The sequence below is a fragment of the Galeopterus variegatus genome, unplaced genomic scaffold, assembly GCF_000696425.1.
Source record: "Galeopterus variegatus unplaced genomic scaffold, G_variegatus-3.0.2 Scaffold2952, whole genome shotgun sequence".
NCBI lineage: Eukaryota > Metazoa > Chordata > Mammalia > Dermoptera > Cynocephalidae > Galeopterus > Galeopterus variegatus.
This window is the reverse complement of record NW_007729063.1, coordinates 84,827-104,520: the sequence shown is the minus strand read 5'-3', so window position 1 is coordinate 104,520 and position 19,694 is coordinate 84,827. Positions and strand designations below refer to the sequence as shown.

Here is a 19,694-nt window from a genome sequence, read left to right as displayed (position 1 = left end):
CCCTTCCTGTGTCCTCCCTCCTTCCCTCCTCTCTCTCCTGCCTGTCACTGTGTCCTCCTTCCTTCCTCCCCCCATCCCAAGGCTCCCCTCGGGCCCAAGATGCAAGATGGTCATTAGCTTTTCTTCTGGCTCATTAAAAAGAGAATTTGCATAGAACATCCATATGATCATTCTGTCTACAGCAAAATAGGGCACGGATATAATGCAGCATGTATGTCAGGAAGAAAGGAGAGGACAGTCACAGTGGGAGGGAGGGAGGGAGGGAGGGGGGACCCCAACCAGGAAGGGGCTAAGTGCTCACCTCGGGGTCTGAGGCCTCAGAGGCAGCCCCCCACTTCCTTTAGCCTTGGCTTGGCCTTTCTGACAGCTAATCCACAGTTTTTGTCACTCTTACGATAACCAGCAAAGTCGAGACTACAATTTCTCCGTTTTACACATGGAAAATCCAAGAACCAAAGAGGAACAGCAACTTGTCCAAGGACACACAAGTCTGGCAGGCCTGGGCAGAAGCTGTGCCATGGGCCACCTCAACTGCCTCACACCCACCTACTGCTCCTTCAGGAACACTGCCCTCCTCACTTAGAAGGCAGGCTCGGGAAGAACTGAATGCAGTCACACAGACGGAGCACCCTCCTGCGCCCTGGGACAGGCCCACCCATCTGTCAAGACTCTCCTCCCATCACCCCTCCTCAAGGAAGCTCCCTTGCCCCTAATTCCTTCCCCAGCCTCCACCTCCCTGCCCCAACAGTTTAGCCAGACAGAGATTTTTGGGGACAACTGCTTCCAAACCTCTCATCCCAGTTTACCACTGCATTCAGACTTGCCTTGTCCCAGTGCTGCAGTGCCCAGAAACAAATATATGCGGCTAAAAAAGAAATTGATAACACAATCGAGGGAAAAGAACCTGCACTTTACAGACCGGCCAAGGCTGCTCAGACGTCTGGCCTCGGAGTCGCTGTCGCTGTCCGTGGTGCTGAAACCAGGAGTGCAGGCCCTTCCCTGGGCAACCCCCTGCCCTCTGCGAGCATCACACAACCCAGGAGCAAGCCCTGTGGGCTCGACCTTCAAAATACACCCCTAATATGTCCCTTCTCACTGCCCCCACCCCCTTGTCCAAGCCATTATCACCTCTTTCCTGGACAACCACAGAAGTCACCTCACCAGCCCAAGCCCCCACTCTACTTCTCACACAACAACCAAAGGGATCCTATTCAATCTAGGTCCATTCATGTCCTTCCTCTGCTCACAACACTCCAATGGCTCCCATCTCCCTCAGAGAAAAAGTCAAAGTCCTCACAGTGGCCCACAAGGCCCCCATGTGATCTGCCCCCTCCTCTCCTCCTACTTCTCTCCCCCTCACTCACTCTGCTCCTGCCTCTTGGCTATTCCCCAAATGCCAGGCAGACTCCACCTCGGGGCCTTTGCATTTGCTGGCTCCTGTGCCTGGAGCACTCTTCCCACAGATCTCCACTTGGCTCACTCCGTCATGGCATTTGGGGCTCTGCCCAAATATCACCTCTGCAGAAAGGCAGGTTAAGTGCTGAAAGGTGGTTAACCTTGCATGAAATAGTCTCCTTTGTCTGCTCCTCTCTGATCACTACACCGCTTTACTCCTCTTCACAGCAGTGTCTATCATCTCCTGTCTGAAATTGTACTATATAGTGATGTATTTCCTTATTTATTGTAAGATGCCTCTGGCCCTCTCCCCAAATGTGAGCTCCACAAGGCCAGGGATCTTCATCTGCTTAGTCCACAGTAGTATCCCCAGGGTCCTGGTTCAATACCTGGCACTCAGTAGGTTCTCAATAAATATTTACTCAGCAGATGAATGAATTACTGTGCAGAGGCGAGGGGTGAAACGGCTGAAGGGCGGAATTTTAAAAATGACCCCACCTCCTTCCTCACCAGCCGCATGTGGCAAGGGAAGGTAGAAGAGCCAAGAGAGGTGGATGAGGGATGTGAAGACCTAGGCCGTGGAGCTCAGAGATCCCCTGATGCTGACGAAGCTGTTGGTGATGAAGTTGAGGCTCAGAGAGGGAGCGTTACAGGCCTGGGGCCACACAGGCACCCTGAGACAGAGCCAGAACTAGAACTCTGCCAACTCCCAGCCCAGGGCCCTTTGCCCCACTACACTACTCTGGTTAATAATGATAACTACCAGCACCTTTTGGAGTTAGCACTCGTACTTAATGCAGTGCCTGGCCCACCTGGCAAGTACTTTACATGTATTAACTCATTTAACCTCACAACAACCTATAAAGCAGGTACTATTACTGTCTCCATTGAACAAAGGCGGAAACTGAGGCATAGAGCCCTTAAGTGACTGCTCAAGGTGGCACAGCTCATGGTGGCAGAGCCAGGATATAAACCCAGGCCATCTGCCCCAGCATCTGGGCTCTTCACCACGCCACTCTATCATGTCACTGGGAGAAGGACAGGATTTAGAAGGCCAAAGCACAAAGGGGCTGCAACCAGCAAAGGGAATTTTTTCAAATCCCAAAGGAATCTATAAACCTGTTCCACAAAGGAGACTGGTGAAAGAAAATGCTGCTTCTTGTCCAAGAGGGAAGAGATGCAGATTCAGAGCAAAAAAAGGGGCTCAGCGTCTGGTGTCTTCTTCCTCCTGTCACTCCCATCAAGCTCAGAGGCAAACAAGGATGGGAGCATGTCTTCGTCATGACAGGATGGGGCGAACACATCAGAGGCCAGTCGGAGAGAAACAGAATAAGTGCCACACTAAAAGGAAAGCAGCAGGGCCTGATGACACCCAACCCAGGGGACTCACTAAATCGAGAGGTGGCAGCACCCTGACACAGGCCAGAGTGGCAGAGAAATCAGAGTAGACAGGCGAAGTCCCCGAGGCAGGCTAGGCAAGTGCGGGGGTTCATCTTCACAACGGGACAGAGATTGACCTGGCAATCCCGAGCAGTCACATTAGCACCAACACCTTGCCAATCTCCAAGCCTGGTGAGGAGACCAGCTGGTTCGGCAGGGGGTGCCCGAGCCAGCTCCACTTAATTTCCACCCACAGCGGAGTGGCAGGCAGCAAAGGGATTGGTCTCAGATTCAGGGCAGCATGGTGGATAAGCTGGAGTAGTAGGGACTGGCCACATGAAGGGCCCACTTCCCCCCGCATCCTTAGAGAATGCATAGCTGGAGGTCTAGCATGCTGGGCCTTGGGCTGCAGGGTCCCTGGCTGTGACCCCAGGAAGCAGCTGGTTGGAGATTCCAGAGTCTCCCCCTGAGAAGCTGCTAAAAGCCATGGGAGACTGGAATACACCAAGCTAAAGCCCCTCCCTGCCCTAGCTAATTTCAACCTCATTTCATCTGCTGGGGACTGGAAGATTGCAGGCTGCAGGCACTGCCCTCATGCAATTGGCTCCCATCATTCCTGAACCAAGAGACCAAGCCCCAAGGTGCCACCATTTGACATCCACTCTTTTAGGCCTTGCAGAATGTTTCCTTTTCCAGCACTCCTCTGAGAAACACACCCTAAGTAATTTTCAGAAAATGTTTTTGGGTGTCTTCAGGATGGGCCAGAATCGTGGCCATGACAAGCCTTTGCTTATACACAGGGTGCCTAGAGTCAAGGGCTGTGGAGTGGGAGGACACAGCCTGTCCTGTGTCAGCTGGACCTGGTAGTGAGCTGACAGCCACACCTGGTACAGGTGTGACATGGAGGCCCCAAGGACACAGGGCTGATCATCTGCTCACTCACTGTTCACTCTACACACACCCATGGAGGCCCTGTTATGTGCAAGGGAGGGCTGAGTGGGGTCCTCTCCCTCCCTGGCCTCAGGAGCCCAGAGTCAGTGGAAGAGGCAGAGGGCTGGGGAGTGACGGCTTCCCAGGGGGCAAGCCCAGGGAAGAACCGAAACCCACTCCCACCCCTGCCTGCTCCCCAAAGGGGGATCAGCTCCACTTGGGGCAGGGAAGATGAGGGAAGCCTGCAGGGAGGAGGGGCCTTGGCACTGAGCCTTGATGGGCAGAGGTGACCCTTGGGGCCCTGAGCAATTTGGGCATAGCAGATAGACATTGGCAGGTTCTAATACACTCCCTCAGTCAAGCAAGCACAACCCAAGTGCCAAAAAATTTAAAAATACAGGGTTGGCCTAACAGGTTCTCCTCAGCCCCACCTCACAGTGCTCCCTGTCCTGTGGCCAATAGCACCAGGCCAGGCCCTTCATTGGGTCCCATCTGCCTTGCTCATTCCTGCCTCAGGCTCTTGCTCGTGTCTTTCCCCCACCTGCCTGCCCTTCCTTCCTCTCCACTTGTCCAGCTACCCAACTCCAAGCCCTGCTTGACTGCCCAGCCTTGCTGGGCTGGGGCCCCCTGCAGCCCTAGAGTGCGTCTCTTCGCTCCAACAGATACATCATCACAACCCTTTATTTGCTTATTCAGGCAAGCTCTACTGAGCACCTATAATGTGCAGGCCCCGAGTTCTCACGTCCCCACCTCTGCCTCCGGGAAAGGACTTCTGTCCTTCATGAGTCAGTAGAGGGCGGGGAACAGCCACAGATCTCAGTGGGAAGGAGGCTGGGGTCCCAGGGCAGCCTGGCCTAACCCCCAATGCCTACGCTCTCCCTCAGTTTGCCTCTCTGTAGGCTGGGAGAGCAACTTCTCAGGCCCAGGGGTGGGAGGACAGCTAAAGAAGAGAGTGGTTGGAGGCTGGATTTTGTGATCTATCATCCACTCAACACACGTTTGTTGAGCCAGAGGCTGTGCTAGATGCTGAGGATGCAAAGAGAACAAATAGGCAAAAATCTCTGCCCTCGTGGACCATAAACACACAAATAAAAATTTATTATCCAGCACTATAACGAAAAACAGCAGACTGGGGAAGGGGTGGCTTTAGATAGGGTGGTCAAAGAGGCCTCTCTGAAAAGGGGACACCTGAGAAGATGCCTGATGCGCTGAGGATGTGGGCTGCATGGACATGCAGGGAGAGAGCTTTCCAGACAGTGGAACAAGCCGGTGCAAAGGCCCTGACGCAGGCTTGTTGCTTATGCATTTGGGGAGCAGTGAGGAGGCTGGTGTGGCTGGAGCAGAGAGAGGGAGAGGGGCATGGAAGGAGATGAGGTGTTGGGGAACAGGTACTCTAAGTGTCCACCCTTAGGGTTTCTGGATCCTGGAGGTGCCTGGGGTCCATCTCCCCTTCCTGGTCCCCCAGAAACATGAGCAGTGCAGCCCCTCTGTGTGGCACTTTCCAGCAGGCCAAGCTCTTCCTCTCATCCCCCAGAACCTCGGCAGGTTGCTGCTCCATTTACAGCCTGGGAAGATGAGCCCAGAGAGTCTTAGGGCCCAGCCGGATGAGGAGTGCCCGGGACTTGGGTCTCCATCTGCCCAAGCACACAGTCTCCTTCACTGTGTCCCGCCAGTCGCGCCCGTGCTGTTGTGCTGACAGAGGCCATCTAAATGCAAGTCTGATGCTCAGCCCTGGGAGTTGGAGCTGGAGGTCAGACCAGCAACAGCTTGACTCATTCGCATCTCCATAATATCAATCGGGGAAGAAGGGACACTGCCAGGAGGTGAGGCTTCAGAACTTCCCGCTGTGTGTAGGACATGACATCCTCCAAGGAGCAGGCCTGAGCCACCCATGCTCCTTCTTGCCACACCCAATGAGGACATCTTGTTCCCACCTTTGGGGCACAAATCTGGATGTGTCCAGGTGTGCTGCATTCACTCACCTGAGAGGACTAGGGCCAAACTTCCAGGTGACCCCACAGAGAGGCCTCCCTGCCACATGTACCAGAGGTGGTATGCTCAAGGGCTGAGAAGACCATCTGCTTGATTCAAATCCTGCTCCTGCTTCTTTCCAGCTATGTGGCCCCAGGGGAGTTACTTATCCTCTCTGAGCCTCAGTTTGGCCATCTATATGATGGAGCTGTCTTGAGAACTAAATGAGGTAATATATACAAAGCACTTAAAATACAGCAATACAGCCAGTCCACAGGAGGGCTCCATAAATGTTACCTAGTGATATTATGCTTTCTCCAGTTGCCCACACAGGAGACCTGGGCTCTGACATGAATCTTTCATGTGACTTTAGGCAGGCCCCTTAACATCCCTTAGCCTTGGTTTTCCTCACCTGTGAAACGAGGGCACTAGTGTAGTTAAACTAAGGTGCACAGTAGAGCCCTATGGATATGGAATAGCTGTGGGGATATAAAAGTTTATTCCTCAGACCCTAACCCCTGAGAGTGCCCAGGATGGCAGACAGGAGGCACCAAAGGGCACTGCTACATCTGTGCCCCACCCCGCCACAGCCTGCCTTTCCCTTCCCTCCTCAGGTGATTTGCTGGTTGTCTCTGGAGCCAGGCAGGGCCTGTTCTGCATGGCTAATCCCAGCCCTGGTTGCACTGCTGAGGAGCCCAGGAGAGAAGGGCAGGCTCCTTGCCTTTCCCTCAGGCAGCCTCAGCCTGGCAGGGAGGAAGGAGTCTTGGCTGCAGCCAGGAGGTCCAACACACAAGTGCATGCACACACACAGACACACACACACCCCTCCCATGCACACTCACAGATGGGGAGATGGTGCCAGACGCCGCATACAAGCACACACACACACGAAACCACACAGGCCCAGATGCACACTGGTGTGCCCACAGACTCTCTCTACTAAGGCAGGCCTACCAGTCACAGGACAGAAATTCCCATACATGCACCCCTACACACACATACACACACACACATACACACACATCCTACCCTGGCCACCTTTGGAACTCACCTTGCTGCCCTCTCGCCACCAGACCAGGTGTCCTATAAGGACCAGGCTAACTCCTGTGCTTTTGTCCAGTGCCCCATCCCCAGACAAGCTTGTAGCCTCAGGGCACAGCATAGCCCCCTTGGGTCTTCCAGCACTCCCTGACCCTCCCCAGGACTGGCTAGGACCCAGGCAGCCAGGCCCTGAGTAACAACCCTCCAATGTGCATTCCTGAGCTCCCAACTCCATGTGCCAGGTGTACCCTGCACTCTGACAACAACCTATTTTGTTTCACAGATGAGAAAACTGAGCCCAGAAAGTGACTTTCCCAGGATCACCCAGCCAGTAAGTGGACAAGCTGGACCCCAGATCTGTCTATAGGAGCCTGACCTTTTAACCACACGCTGCTGCTTCTGTGGCGTGAGCTGGGGGAGATGGAGCGTGTGAGGTAGGGGGCCTGGTCTGTCAGCCTTGGTGCCCAGTCCTGCTCAGACACCTCGCTGTGTGACCCTGGGCAAGCCACTCACTTTTCTCCATTCCCCCATCTGTAAAATGGGGACAAAAACATCTAACTCACAGGGTTGTTATCAGGATTTGTGACAGTCATGGGGTTGTCTGGCACAGGCAGGGCTCAACCAAGGGCTCAGACAGGATTGCCCAGAGCATGAGAGAACAGAGTGGGGGTGAGAAATGCCAGTTTCAGGGCTTCCTTTAAGCCCAGTGCCAATGACCAGTCACTACTGGGCCATCCCAGATACCACCTGGGGGCTCCCCACCTGAGGACAGAGCTAAGTTCCCATCCCAGTTCCTCCACATTCTGGCTGTGTGTCCTTGAGAGAGTAACCTACCTTCTCTGGCCTCAATTTCCTCACCTATAAAATGGGCAGAATATGCTCCTCTGAAGGACCCAGAGCCCAGCACACATTCAGCACCCAGGACTTGCTCTCCACGACTCCGATGTGCATCCCCAGCCTGGCCAGTGCACTCTCTGCTCTACCCACCTCCCTGGCGCTCCTCTGAGCAACTCACAGATGATTTATACTTCAGAGGATAAATCAATACAATATACAGCCAAAGACATCTTTAATCTTTTGCAGGGATTAGGCTACAAGGTACAGCAGCCTCTTTCTACCAGCCGCTCAATTCTGATTTCAATTTGGCCAGCTGGAGTGCAGCTTTCTCTCTCCTTTTCTTTTCACCTGCCTAAAGACGTTCCTCCAAATCAAATTTCATTTAGCAGGTAGAGTGAGGAAACCTAGCTGCCCTGGCAGTCCCAGCCAAGCCCCAGGGGCTGTCGTGCTCTGGCACAAGGTGGCAGCGGGAAGTTCGGGGGATGTGGGAGGCCCAGCAGGTGGTAAGCCAGGTCTTCAGCAATGTGGGGCTGATGCACAAGGGACAGCAGGCACTGTGAGGGGCACCTCTGCCAGGGCAGGGTGCCTGAGCTGGAGCCCCTGGCACAGTAGCTAGTCTCTTAATGCCCTAGACTCTAGGGTCCTTTTTAACAATCTTGAATAGACTTTATCTTTTTCTAACCACCCAATACCTTATTAGGTGCTTGTAAAAAATTCAAACAATAGTCTTACCTTTAGCCAAAACACAATGCCCATATCTCCCGCCTCTCCCGCCTCTCCTGTACGTGCATGTGCGCATGCCTGTGTGTGCGTCCCGTCATACCCCAGCACTTGCACAGGGGCTGGCCCACATGGGTGGGTGTCAGCAAGGGGGATGTGGGGCAGAAGATAGAATAGACAAGAATTCAAAAAATGTTAAGACTTCTAGACCTGAAGCCAGACTGCTTGGGTTCAAATCCCTTCTCCACCTCTACCTTGCTGTGTGACCTGGTGCTAGTCACCAGTCAGCTGTGCCTCAGCTTCCTCTCCTGTAAATGGGGGCAAAGCAATGCCTATCTTGTAGGGTCGGGAGTATCACTCCGGAGAGTAGGTGCCAGGCACATAGGGAGGGCTATGTGAGTGCTGGGGGTGGCTTCTAGGTCCCTTTAGAACAGAGACTGAACACAACTGAACAGTAAGATTCTGGAACCTCCATGCCTTCCCCTGTCCGGTACCTTTATCCCCAAATCCTGCAGACGCTGTTTCTTGTTTGGGGAAGGGTTCAAGCCCTTGAGGAGGAGAGGAACCACCAGTGCAGGTTGGGTGCTGCAGCCCAGGGGGAGGTGCCCATGTCTTGATCAGAGCAAAGGGGGAAAGGAGGAAAGGACAGTTGGGCAGCCAGAGGGACGGGGCTGTGGCTCTGACACTGTCATCTGGATCCCAGGGTGCTGCTGCCAGACCACCTGGAGGTGGGAAAAGCATCCTGTTCTCCTTGGCTTCCCTCTGTTCAGCCGGCTGCTGGGGTGGGGAGTGGCCGGGGCCGCGGCCATCCGTCAGCACTTCCCCGCTTCCTGTTGGCACCCCCACTGGGCTGCAGGCACCCAAGCAGCTTCAGCTGTACAATTAAAGGGGCTTATCTGAGATTTACAGCAGAATTACGCCCACAGGGTGTTGCCAACGCCAGCCTCTGGACACTCTGTGGTCCTTAGGAAAAGCAATTAGAGTCCTGAGGCCATGAGGGTATAAATATACAGACGCTGTTACCCAAGGTCAATGCACCAGGCAAGCTATTTCAAGACAGGGCCTTAGGAGAGGCCAGGAGGGGGCAGAGGGGCCCTCTCTGCAGGGAGGTGGGTCTGCCAGGAGGGGAAAGGGCCTCCCTGCTTCCCCCACAACTCACAACGGGGGCCCCGAGGAAGCCACAGGCTCATCCCTCCGCCTCACAGCCCTCCATGAGCCGTCCCCTCTTGACTCAACCCAACCCAGGGGGAGCCCCCAGCCCCGGAGCCTGCCCACCGTCCTCCCCTACAGGCTGCCCTCCCCCGGCACCACCAGCGGCACAGACCTCCAGATGCCCAGGCTCCAGGGCCCCGCCAGGCCGCTGGAGCCACCTGCCAGGGGGGTAACCCTTATTATCGCCCGGTGGTTTATCACTGGAGATGCCTAAAAGCTTTATCACTGGAGCGTCTTACAACAGCAATTTAAGGTAATGAAGTGAGCTTAACTTAATGGAGGAAGGTGGCATCGTGACGTGTGGGGAAGATCTCAAGGGGAGCAAATCACTTGCCCAGATTCCCCACACCCTAAGCACAGGGGCCCCTCCACCACTGGCACCCGTGCCAGCACAGCGCACCCACTGATGTGACCCACAGCTCCACAGTCCCTCTCCCTCACCTCACCACAGACGCTCAACTTTAAGGACTCCAAATCTCCCATCCCTCCAACAACCCTCACTCTGAGAACCTGCCTGGCTGGCCGCCCAACACCTGGGTCCCTGACACCCCCTTAAACAAGGCTCCTCCATCCCACCCCTTCCCCTCCTGCCTGTGAGGACAGCGGCTGTTCCACAGGCTCCCACACCAGGAATACTGACAGTCCCTTCATCTATATGGCCATGTCTGCAAAGAGCTTCACACCCACCACCTGCAGGAGTCACCCAGCACCCAGCCACGCCATGAGCCAAACCCCAGCGCTCAAAGAAGAGACTGAGGCCCATGAGGGGAATGGCCAGGGCAGGCAGAGCCCACATCAGGGCCCAGCTGGCGGCTCTCAGCAGTGCTTGGCACCCACTGTGACATCCTCCTGTCCCCATGCATGCCAGGCGCCTGACTCACCATCCTCACGGGACTTCTGGATGAAGGCCTCCACACCGCTCTCACCGTAGCTGCCCTCCGAGGCCAGCGTGGACACATAGTTCCACTTGAGGGCACGGACGATGTCCACCATGGCCTGGGCCTGGTACGTGTCCGAGGGCACCACGCGGGAGAAGAAGTCATAGCGGCTGTTGTCGCTCAGGTCAGGGGCTGTGGAAGCGTAGCTGATCTGGGGTATCTGGGGGGCGAGAGGGGCTGCTGATGGGGGGCGGCTGGCACCCCTACCCTGCCCAGCCAGCATCATGCCCCTGCACACCAACCTCCCTCCAGTCCCCACAGGCTTGGGACCGCCCCAGCCCACCCCTTCTCTACAGGCACTGCCTCCTCTTGCCCTGGGGGAGACCCTGTGCATGGGCAAGACAGGTCCTAGCCCCACTTGATGGAGGAGGAAACAGATCCAGAGAGGTTAGGCAACTGGTGGGCCAGCCCTGCTTCTGGCTCCAGCCAGGGTGCCAATGCCACCTGCCTCCTGCTCAGCTCTCTCTGGATCCTGTCCATCCCCAGGAGGGGCGAGGCTGGCATCAGAATGAGAAGGGGCTGGCACAACAGCAACAAACCCTCCTCCTCCAGAAAGTCTCCCAGCCAGCCCCACGAAGCCCCATGACTGATGGGCCCAAAGACACCCCAATGCCCCTCCCACACATACACACACACACAAATACACACGTACACACACACGTACACGCACACACACCAGATGCCTCTGGGTGCTACGATTCACATAAAAGGTAGAAGATCTCAGCCCAGGGAAAATCCCTGGGTGGGTAAGATGGTTCAGCCTGGGACTAGGGTCGGGGATGCAGGTGTTGAGAAGGGCCCTGAGGGATCATTTTGTCCATCCCCTGCCCACAGGCAGCCCCAGTCACCCAGCAGAGTCTATCCCCACAGCTCCTTCTGGGATCAGGCTCCTTCTTCCTGCCCAGGTCAGAGGAGACAGAGCCTGGGTTCCAGCTCCCCGAAACCCCATGCACCCCCACAGATGGAAGTGCAGGAGGCGAGAGCTGAGGCAGGAGGGTGCGGTAAGGGGCTTCGGGAAGTTCCTTCTCTGCACAGCCCAGATCACAGGGCCCAGAGAGGCAGGGGCCTGCCTGGATCCCACAGCTTCTCAGTGGCAGAGCAGACCCAGGCCTCCTGCCCCCAGTCCCAGCTCTCCCAGCCATAGAGCACCTTCCTGCCTCCACCTGGGTCCTCCCCAATCAGAGGTGAAATTCAGGGCCCTTAAGCTGCCCCTGCCTCCTGTAGTTACACCCAACCATCCCCAAAGGCACGGAAGAGGCAGTGTGGGTGCTCCTCCCGGTGCCCTCCCCTCCCCATCTCACAGGGCCTGGCAGGCCTGCCTCCCGGAGGCCCCACCCCACTGCTCCCCTGGCTCTGGTCAGTGCCCTGCACTCTCCATTCCCTCCCACGACCCACGTCACCTCTCACCCTTCCCTTGTGCCCTCTGCCTGCTCTCAGTTGTCAGGTGACAGGGTGGAGGGAATGCACATATTGATCTGGGCTGGTGTCAAATCTAAGATTTATCCCCCTCAGGAGTCATTAAGATTCAATCCTTGGGCTGGGCTATTAGCTCATTTGGTTAGAGCTTAGTGCTGATAACACCAAGGTCCAGGGTTTGATTCCTGTACAGGCCAGCCACCAATAAATAAATAAATTGCAAAAAAAAAAAAAAAAGATTCAATCCTGGCCAGGAAACTTGTGGCCAGGATGTCAGACCCTGCGACCACTGAGGCTAGGGAAATGTTCTGGGGCCAAGAGGGTTGGGGTCACCCCTGGACAAGTGGTTGTCCACTTGACCATTGCCTGGGGGTCCCTATGCCCAGGGACCACCTCTCACATCAGACAGCTCCCCTTCCTCAGGATGGGGCAGAGGTTTTGCTGACCTAGAAGCCCCACATCAATATCTAGACATTCAACTCTTCACTTCAACAAAGACTATGTCCTGAGCGCTGGGGACAGCAGTGAACAAAACACCCACAGAGCTTCCATTCTGGTGGGAGGAGATTAGCACAAGCCAGCAGGTGACCAGGCCTGTGTCCCATGGTGACGAGGCCCTGTGAGGGCATGGGGACAGGTTGCAGGGTGGGCAGGTGGGAGGGCCTGGAGAGGCCCCTCTGGGGAGGCGACAGCTGAGCAGAGCCAGCATGAGCAAGGCTGGGGCAGGTGCTCGAGCCCAGGGAGTGGCAGGTCCCCAGTGGAATCAACCTGGTGTGTGGCTGGAGCAGAGCAGGAGGGAAGTCAATGCACAATCGGTCTAACAGCCACTTAATAAAGGGACAAATGCCTAAAGGGGAGATTGACTGGGGGCCGTCGGGGCCTGCCCTTCACTGAGGATGCCCACTGCCAAAAGGGCGGGGCCCAGCTCAGCCCCTGTGATGACCCCAGGTGGCCCAGCTGGCCCCTCCTGTACACCCTCGTGGAGATAGCTTGTGGGAAAGGTTCAAATCACTGGGAACTTCGGGGTGAGCATAGGGGTGGGGAGAACAGGTGATTAGTGTTTTGGGTTTTCTGAGAAACTTGGGGGTAACTCTCCGGCCCTCTCATTGCAGTTCTTGTGGTCTTTATAAAATGGCATGTACTACATTGTTTACTGTGGCACTGTTTGTAACAGTAAAACTTTGGAAACAACCTACACGTCCATCAAGAAGTGAAAGAAGGCAGAGCCACACTCATTCAAGGAATACCACGTGGCTGTGAAAAAGAACAGGCAGGTTTTCGTGCACTGCTCTGGACGATTCTCAAGACATTGCAGGGAGAAAACAAGAGCGGTGAAGAAGCAGAGGGCAGACGCACGCTGCTGACTGTGTGAGGCGACCGGTTACACACTCGCGCCGCTCTCGGACACTTCAACCCCTTCTCAGGGGAGGGAACGAGTTGGCTAAGAGCAGAGTTGGGCGGGGACCTTTCACCTTCTACCCTCTGTACGTTTGACACAGAAGCATGCGAATATACCAGCTGCTCAGAAAGCAAACCACACTTGAGTGTCCGTGAGTGCGCGGGTCCCCGTCCTCGCTGTCAGCAGTGTCTGAACACTAGCCCTGCACACGCTGCCCTGGAGAACAGGAGGCACGAAACAGCGCCGTCTAAAACATGAACTCTGATTGGATATTAAAATCATTGCTATTTTGAGGCCTGAGAACAGTATTATAGTTGCGGCTGGTTTGTTTTTAAGAGACCTTATCTTTTACAGCAGGGTTTCTCAGCCTCAGCACTGTGAACACTTGGAAGGGGAGGTTAATTCTTTGTCATGGGCTGTCCTGTGCATTGTAAGATGTTCAGCAGCACCCCTGGCCTCTACCTACTGGCTGCCAGCAGCACCCTCCCCCAGCCGTGACAACTAAGAATGTCTCCAGACATTGCCAAATGTCCCCCGGGGGGGCAAAACTGTCCCCAGGCGAGAACAAGTGTTTCAGAGATATGTACTGAAATATTTAGGGAGGCAATGATATGACGGTTCTGGGATTTGCTTCAAAAGAATCAGGGGCAGGAGTGTGAGGAAGAGGAAGGAACAAAACTGGTCAAGCGGTGACAGGCGCTGAGTGTGGGTACGTGGGGGCTCGCTGCCCTACGTGTTGCACTTTTTACGTCTGAAATGTCCATGCTTTTTTTAAAGTTTTTTTAAATAAAACAAAACAAAATAAATGTCCCCCTCAGGTCATCCCTCTGCACAGAAATGTCCTGGACTTGGAGCTGGACAAGGTGTTGGAGACTGAGGACAGGACAGGTCCGACTCAGCCTTACTTCACGCCAGGTCACTGAAATGATCATTTCGTTGATTTGTTTGCCTTTTACCTCTGCCTGGTCCTCAGCAAGAAGTGCCAATCACACACCTATGTCTCTACTCTCCTCCTGACCAGAAGGCTGTCTCTGCTTCTGGTATTTTCTCCCAACAATGGGCCTGGAGTCCCAGGGACCCAAGCACAGGAGAGGGAGCAGGAGGCTCACTCAGGTTTCTGGACTTGACCCAGGTCTTCCAGCTGGTGGCAGACGAGATGGGGCTTCTCCTCCCTCATCCCTCCTTCCAAGCCACCTCCTCACCTCTCCTCCCGTGCAGGTGCTCAGCTTGGGTGTGAACAGCAGTGGACAGACAAATGTCCAGGCACCAGCGCCCAGAGCCCATCCCTAGTGGGCCATCCCCTGGCAGCAACCTTCAAACCCAGGCCTAGCCCAGAGGGGGGCCCAGGCACACTGCCCCTGCCCCACTGCACATGTCCCACTCCCACAAAGTGCAGGCCAAGCGTGAGTTCCTGCAGGGAATGCCTGTCAGCCTGCAGGAGCCTTGGGCCTCTGGTTTCAGGAGCCCAGGAGGGGCCCCTGCTCTGTCCCCAACAACTCCTGAGATGCTGGAACAGGGACCCAGCCCTGTGATGGTGGGGAGGTGGGGAGGTGGGGAGATAACAGTCTCCTGCTGAAAAGAGCTCAAGGGATAAGCCAGCCAACTCTTATGTGTCCTCCTTCCTCGGCTCCAGGCACCAAACCCTCTGCCCCCCATGCTTCCTAGGGAAAGGGTTTCAAGCAGAGAGTTGACAACTAAACTCCTTAGGTTCAAATCCCAGCTCTGCCTCTCACCAGCTGGGTAAATGGGCAAGTCACTTCACCTCCCCAGGCCTCAGTGTCCTCAGCCGCAAAATGGGATTAACTACAACAGCTGCCACAAGATGTCGTGAGGGTCACACGAGGGATGCCATGGGAAGCACGCAGAGCAGCGCTGGCCGGCAGGAGAGGCCAGCTCTCAGGTGAGCTGTAGTTCCTCCCCCTACCATCCCCCCTCCCATCCCCACAGTCACACCGTGTCATTGTCATAGGGATGTCCTGGGAATGCTAACAGTCTCTCCAAGGCTATCCTCCTTCCTTCCCTGCCCTGCCCGGCCTGGAGTGGAGGGGGCCGGGCCCACCGCAGGGTGCCTTCGGTAGGGCAGGGGTCGCGTCTGCAGGTACCTGTGACAACCTGGCCCGGGTGGGGCTCTGATGTCTCCTTACCTCTCACTGCCTCCGCAGCCTAGCTGGAGCAGAAGGGGACACTCAATTTGCATTCGCCTCAGAGAATGCTCATCTCCTCTCACAGCAGCAGTGGCAAGAGGGGCCCATCCCAGTGCCAGTGGCTCCATCTCTTTGCCTCCTCCCTTCCGTCACCCAACACACTGAGCACCTACTGTGCACTGGGCATTGCTTTAGGTGCTGGGGACATTTCACCTTGTGTGAGCGAGAACCAGATTCCAGCAGTACCTGACCAACCACAAGTGTCCTGCTCTAGGTTCATCTTTTTCTCTTTCCTCTCTGCCTGTCTTCCTCTGCCCCTGGAGCCTGTGACCTCATCTCCCCACACCTAAATTGTCCCTGTGCATCAGCACCCAGCTCAAATGTCAGCTCCTCTAGGCAGCCCTCCCTGTGCCCCCATCCTCCAGAGAGTCTGCTCAGCCTCCCACAGCACCAAGTGCAGCTGCTCCTGGGGTACCAGGTACATCCTCCCCAGGATTAGGATTCTCTTCTACTTGTCAATTCAACAGGTCTTCTAAGGACCCCCCCCCCACCGTTGTGTTAGGAAAGGCCACATGGGGAGACACAGAGGTGAACTGGACTCATCCCTCCCCCAAACACTAGCCAACACCCATTGCTGGGAGACACCAGCAGATAAGTCAGAAAGCGTTTGTGCAAAACACGCTTGGTTGGCTGGGCCCTCTGAGCAGGGGGAGGGTCGTATGTCCCTGAGTGACACATGGTGTGTCTGCAGCTGGCACCCAGTAGAGCCTTGGGGTGAGTGACTGAAGGGGGAGGAAGCATGAATAAACCTCTTTCCCTCTCTCTCTGGCTTCTGGAGTGACAAGGAAGGTTTATGCCACATAGGGAAAGACAGAAGCTGCTTCTGGGCTTGAGAAATAATGAAGAGTGATTCCGAGTACATCTGTGGGGGCGGGGGTTGTGTGCACACTCGCACTCACGCAAGCACATGCTAAGGCTGCGCCCCGAGCACATGAGTGCAGGGCACATTCGTTCATTGATTACTCCTACAAATAGTTACCAAGCACCAACTGTCTGCCGGGTGTAGTTCTGAGTGCTGGGGATAGACTGGCAGACACCTGCCCTCGAGGGGCTCCAATATAGACAGAGGCAGGTCATGGAGAGGGGAATAATAAGATACTGAGTCTGTTAGATGGGATAAGGAGACAGGAGAAAAAAAGAAAGAGGAGGAGGAGCAGGGAAGTGTTAGAGAGAGGGTCAGGGGAGGCCTCTCTCACAGAGTGACACTGGGTCAAGGACCCAGGAAGGAGGGAGGCATGTGGGTATTTGAGGGAGGACGTTTCAGGCAGAGCAAAAGCCCACATGCATGTGTGCACACACGTGCATGCGTTTGTGTGTCCATGAACAGACATGTGTGCTCAGAGCCTAGATCTGGTGTCAGGCTGCCCTGGGCCTGGCCACAGCCCCATACACCTGGCGCACGCATGCCAACATGGGCTGGCACACAGACAGGTCCCAGAATGCCCACAACTCAGGCTCTAGGTCACCAACTCACAGACCAGAAGAATCTAAGGACCCCCTGAGAGCAGCCAGTCCACAGCCCCCACCATCTAGAGGAAGGAAGAGGAGGCTGGGGCAGTGAGGGCTCTGCCCGGCATCTCAGGGCCCACCCAGGCATAGTCCCCATAGTCTCTGAAGGCCAGTGCTTTGTTCAAGACTGTTCAGAGCAGTCAGGAGTGAAATCCCCACCCCAATCCCCACAAGGCCTGTCGTGCCCCAATCCAAGTGACCAGATGTTCAGGATCATTGCTGTGGAAACCCCAGGGACCACCTGACAGAAACCACAAACCTCTTCCTGTGAACTTTACTGATTTGTTTTGTTTTAAGCTTTACTGTGAAAAGCACCATCCCTTCTCTCCTCTTCCCTAATGCCTGGCATAGCACATAAGCTTCCAGCACATTCTAGAACCAGCCTGACCCGGGCTGTGCATCCCAACTTTGCTGCCCAGCTGTGAAACCTTAGGCAAGCAAGTGACCTCTATGAGCCTCAATTTCCACCCCTATAAAGTACTCACAATAACAACAGAGAGCATGGCATTAGCAAACACACAAAAAGTCCTTAGAACAGTGCCTGGCACGTGGGAGCCTTGGGGTAATGCTAGATATTCTTATTAGCGAGAGAGACAAGGCTAGGACCATTACGCCCATTTTGCAGATGAGGAAACAGAGGCTCTGAGAGGTGATAGCGCCCTCTGAGTACCACAGGCAGGAGATACCACAAACAAGGTGCTGCCTGAGCCGCTCTGCCCACTGCTCACCACCCCCCAGGCGTGTCCTCCAGGCCTGGCCTCAGTCCTACCCCACCCCCCTACTCCGCCCCCGCTGAGTCTGCTCTTTCTGTGCCAGCCACAGGCAGGGCCAGGCAGCCCCAAATTGAGGCTGGGATCCTGAAGCCACCTCTGGCCACCAGCCCAGCCCAGACCAGGACCCAGGAGACCTCAGGACTTTTGCAGCGAGATGCAGGCCCTCTTCCATGGGGAATAGGGGACCATGCATGGGGCTGGCCCAAGCCCCAGGGTGGCTGCCCACTCCTTGCCCTTCTCATCCTGGCTGCTTCAGGCCTTTGACCACAGCTCTCAGCATCAGCTGTTTTCTTTACAGATAAAAGGTAGCAATGCTCTTAGATGCACCTGAAAGCTGCAATGGACAGGAATGTGTGGTTCAGAGAAAGATAAAGCCAGAGAGAGATGGAGAGGGCCGTTCTCCAACGAACCTGCCTGTCCCCCACCCCGACACTCCTCAACCACCCCAGCCGCACACCCTCACCCAAAGGGCCTTTGTGTAGGGGACACAGGACCCAGAGCAGTAGGAGGGGCTGCACTTGGGGCTGCCCAGCCCTTCCTCCCTCTAATGGGACTCACAAGAGCTGCTCACAGGGGATGCTCCCCATCACAGAGCACCTGAGCACTTCTGCTGGCCAGGTGCTGAGGACACAGATTTAAATGACCTTCAGAGAACTAGCCCAGTGGGGGAGCCAGACCAGTGGCTGTGAGAACGAAGATGCCCCCACAGACAAGGGGAAGGACAACCCCAGGTGGGCAAGGAGCTAGGGTGCCCAGCCAGGCTGCAGGCAGAGGTGCACCCACAAGGAGCCCGCCAGGCCATGCCAAGGAAGGAGGACTTTCCAGGGAGCCCTGGGGAGCTGGGGAGGGATTCTGAGCAGGAGCACAGGTCATCAGAATGGTCCCTTGGCCTGCAGGGGGAGGGCTTTGGCGGGGCAAGCCTGGCAGCCCAGCAAGAGGTGGCAGGCACACTACAGACAGCAGCTGGTGGTGCCTGAACCAGGGCAGGGAGGCACTTAGGGGGAGACTCACAGTATTTGGGGATTGGTTATGTGTGGGATGGTAGCAAGAAGGAAGGGACTGAGATGATCCCTAGTTTGGCCTTGACCACAAGAACAGTAGGGACAGGGACAGAGATAGGACCCCAGGAGAAGGGCAAGGCAGGCCAGGGGGAGATGAGGTGAGCCCATCTCTGACATGGTCCCTGGGTTCAAGAGCAGAAAACAACTTGGGAAAGCCCCAAGGAGGCCCCACACACCTGTGCCCTTTGTGGAGCTGACACCCCCACACACCATTTACCAAAGAACAAGGCCTGGGGGAAATGGCAGGGGCACCCTGGGCAGGGAGTTGAGCTGGCACAACCGGGTGGTCTTTGGAAGGACTGGGATAGGCCCCAGGTGGGGGAATTTCTGCCTCTGCCCAGGGCCTCTTCCAGGGCCACGTGCTGGGGGCCTTCCCCCACACCTTCAGGAGCCATCTAGGGGGCACCAGCCACTTCCCCACCCTCTGGAAATTCAAGTCAGGCTGGCCTGGATGGCTCACTTCAGGAATTGACATCCTCATTAATCAGATTTTATTACTCTGCTCCGTGGACACAGACCAGCCGCCGACTCTGGGCCCTGAGCATCTGGTCACTCTGGGGCCTGGCCACATGCCCCTGTCTGGCCTGGGCTGGCCAACCTATGCCCCAGTGCTATCGACCAGTCTGTGTGGGCCTATCCCAGGGCCAGCCCTGACTCAGCCTTCCTCCTGGGAGCTAGGCCAGCCAGAGTCACTGCCCCAGGGTGCTCAGCCTCTCCTGCTCTGTCCCTTCTGCAGGCCTGGAGACTAGGCCCCCTCTTGGCCTTGCCCCAAGGTGGCCCTGGCATTCCTCTACCCCTGTGACCTGTGCACCTATCACACATGCCCCTTCTCCCCACACTGTGGCCTGCAGAGTTTCCCCACTGTGACCAAGAGTGCACAGAGTGTCCAAGGCTGCAAACACCATCAT

General features: G+C 55.8%; 1 protein-coding gene across 1 annotated transcript in view; it reads right to left on the bottom strand.

The window, feature by feature from the left end:
* Positions 1–19,694, bottom strand: part of GRM4 (glutamate receptor, metabotropic 4) — a 119,917-nt gene that overhangs the window by 55,398 nt on the left and 44,825 nt on the right. Inside the window, exon 3 of the mRNA XM_008583521.1 lies at positions 10,368–10,584. Coding sequence (XP_008581743.1) covers positions 10,368–10,584 — 217 coding nt within the window. The remainder of the gene's footprint in view (positions 1–10,367; positions 10,585–19,694) is intronic.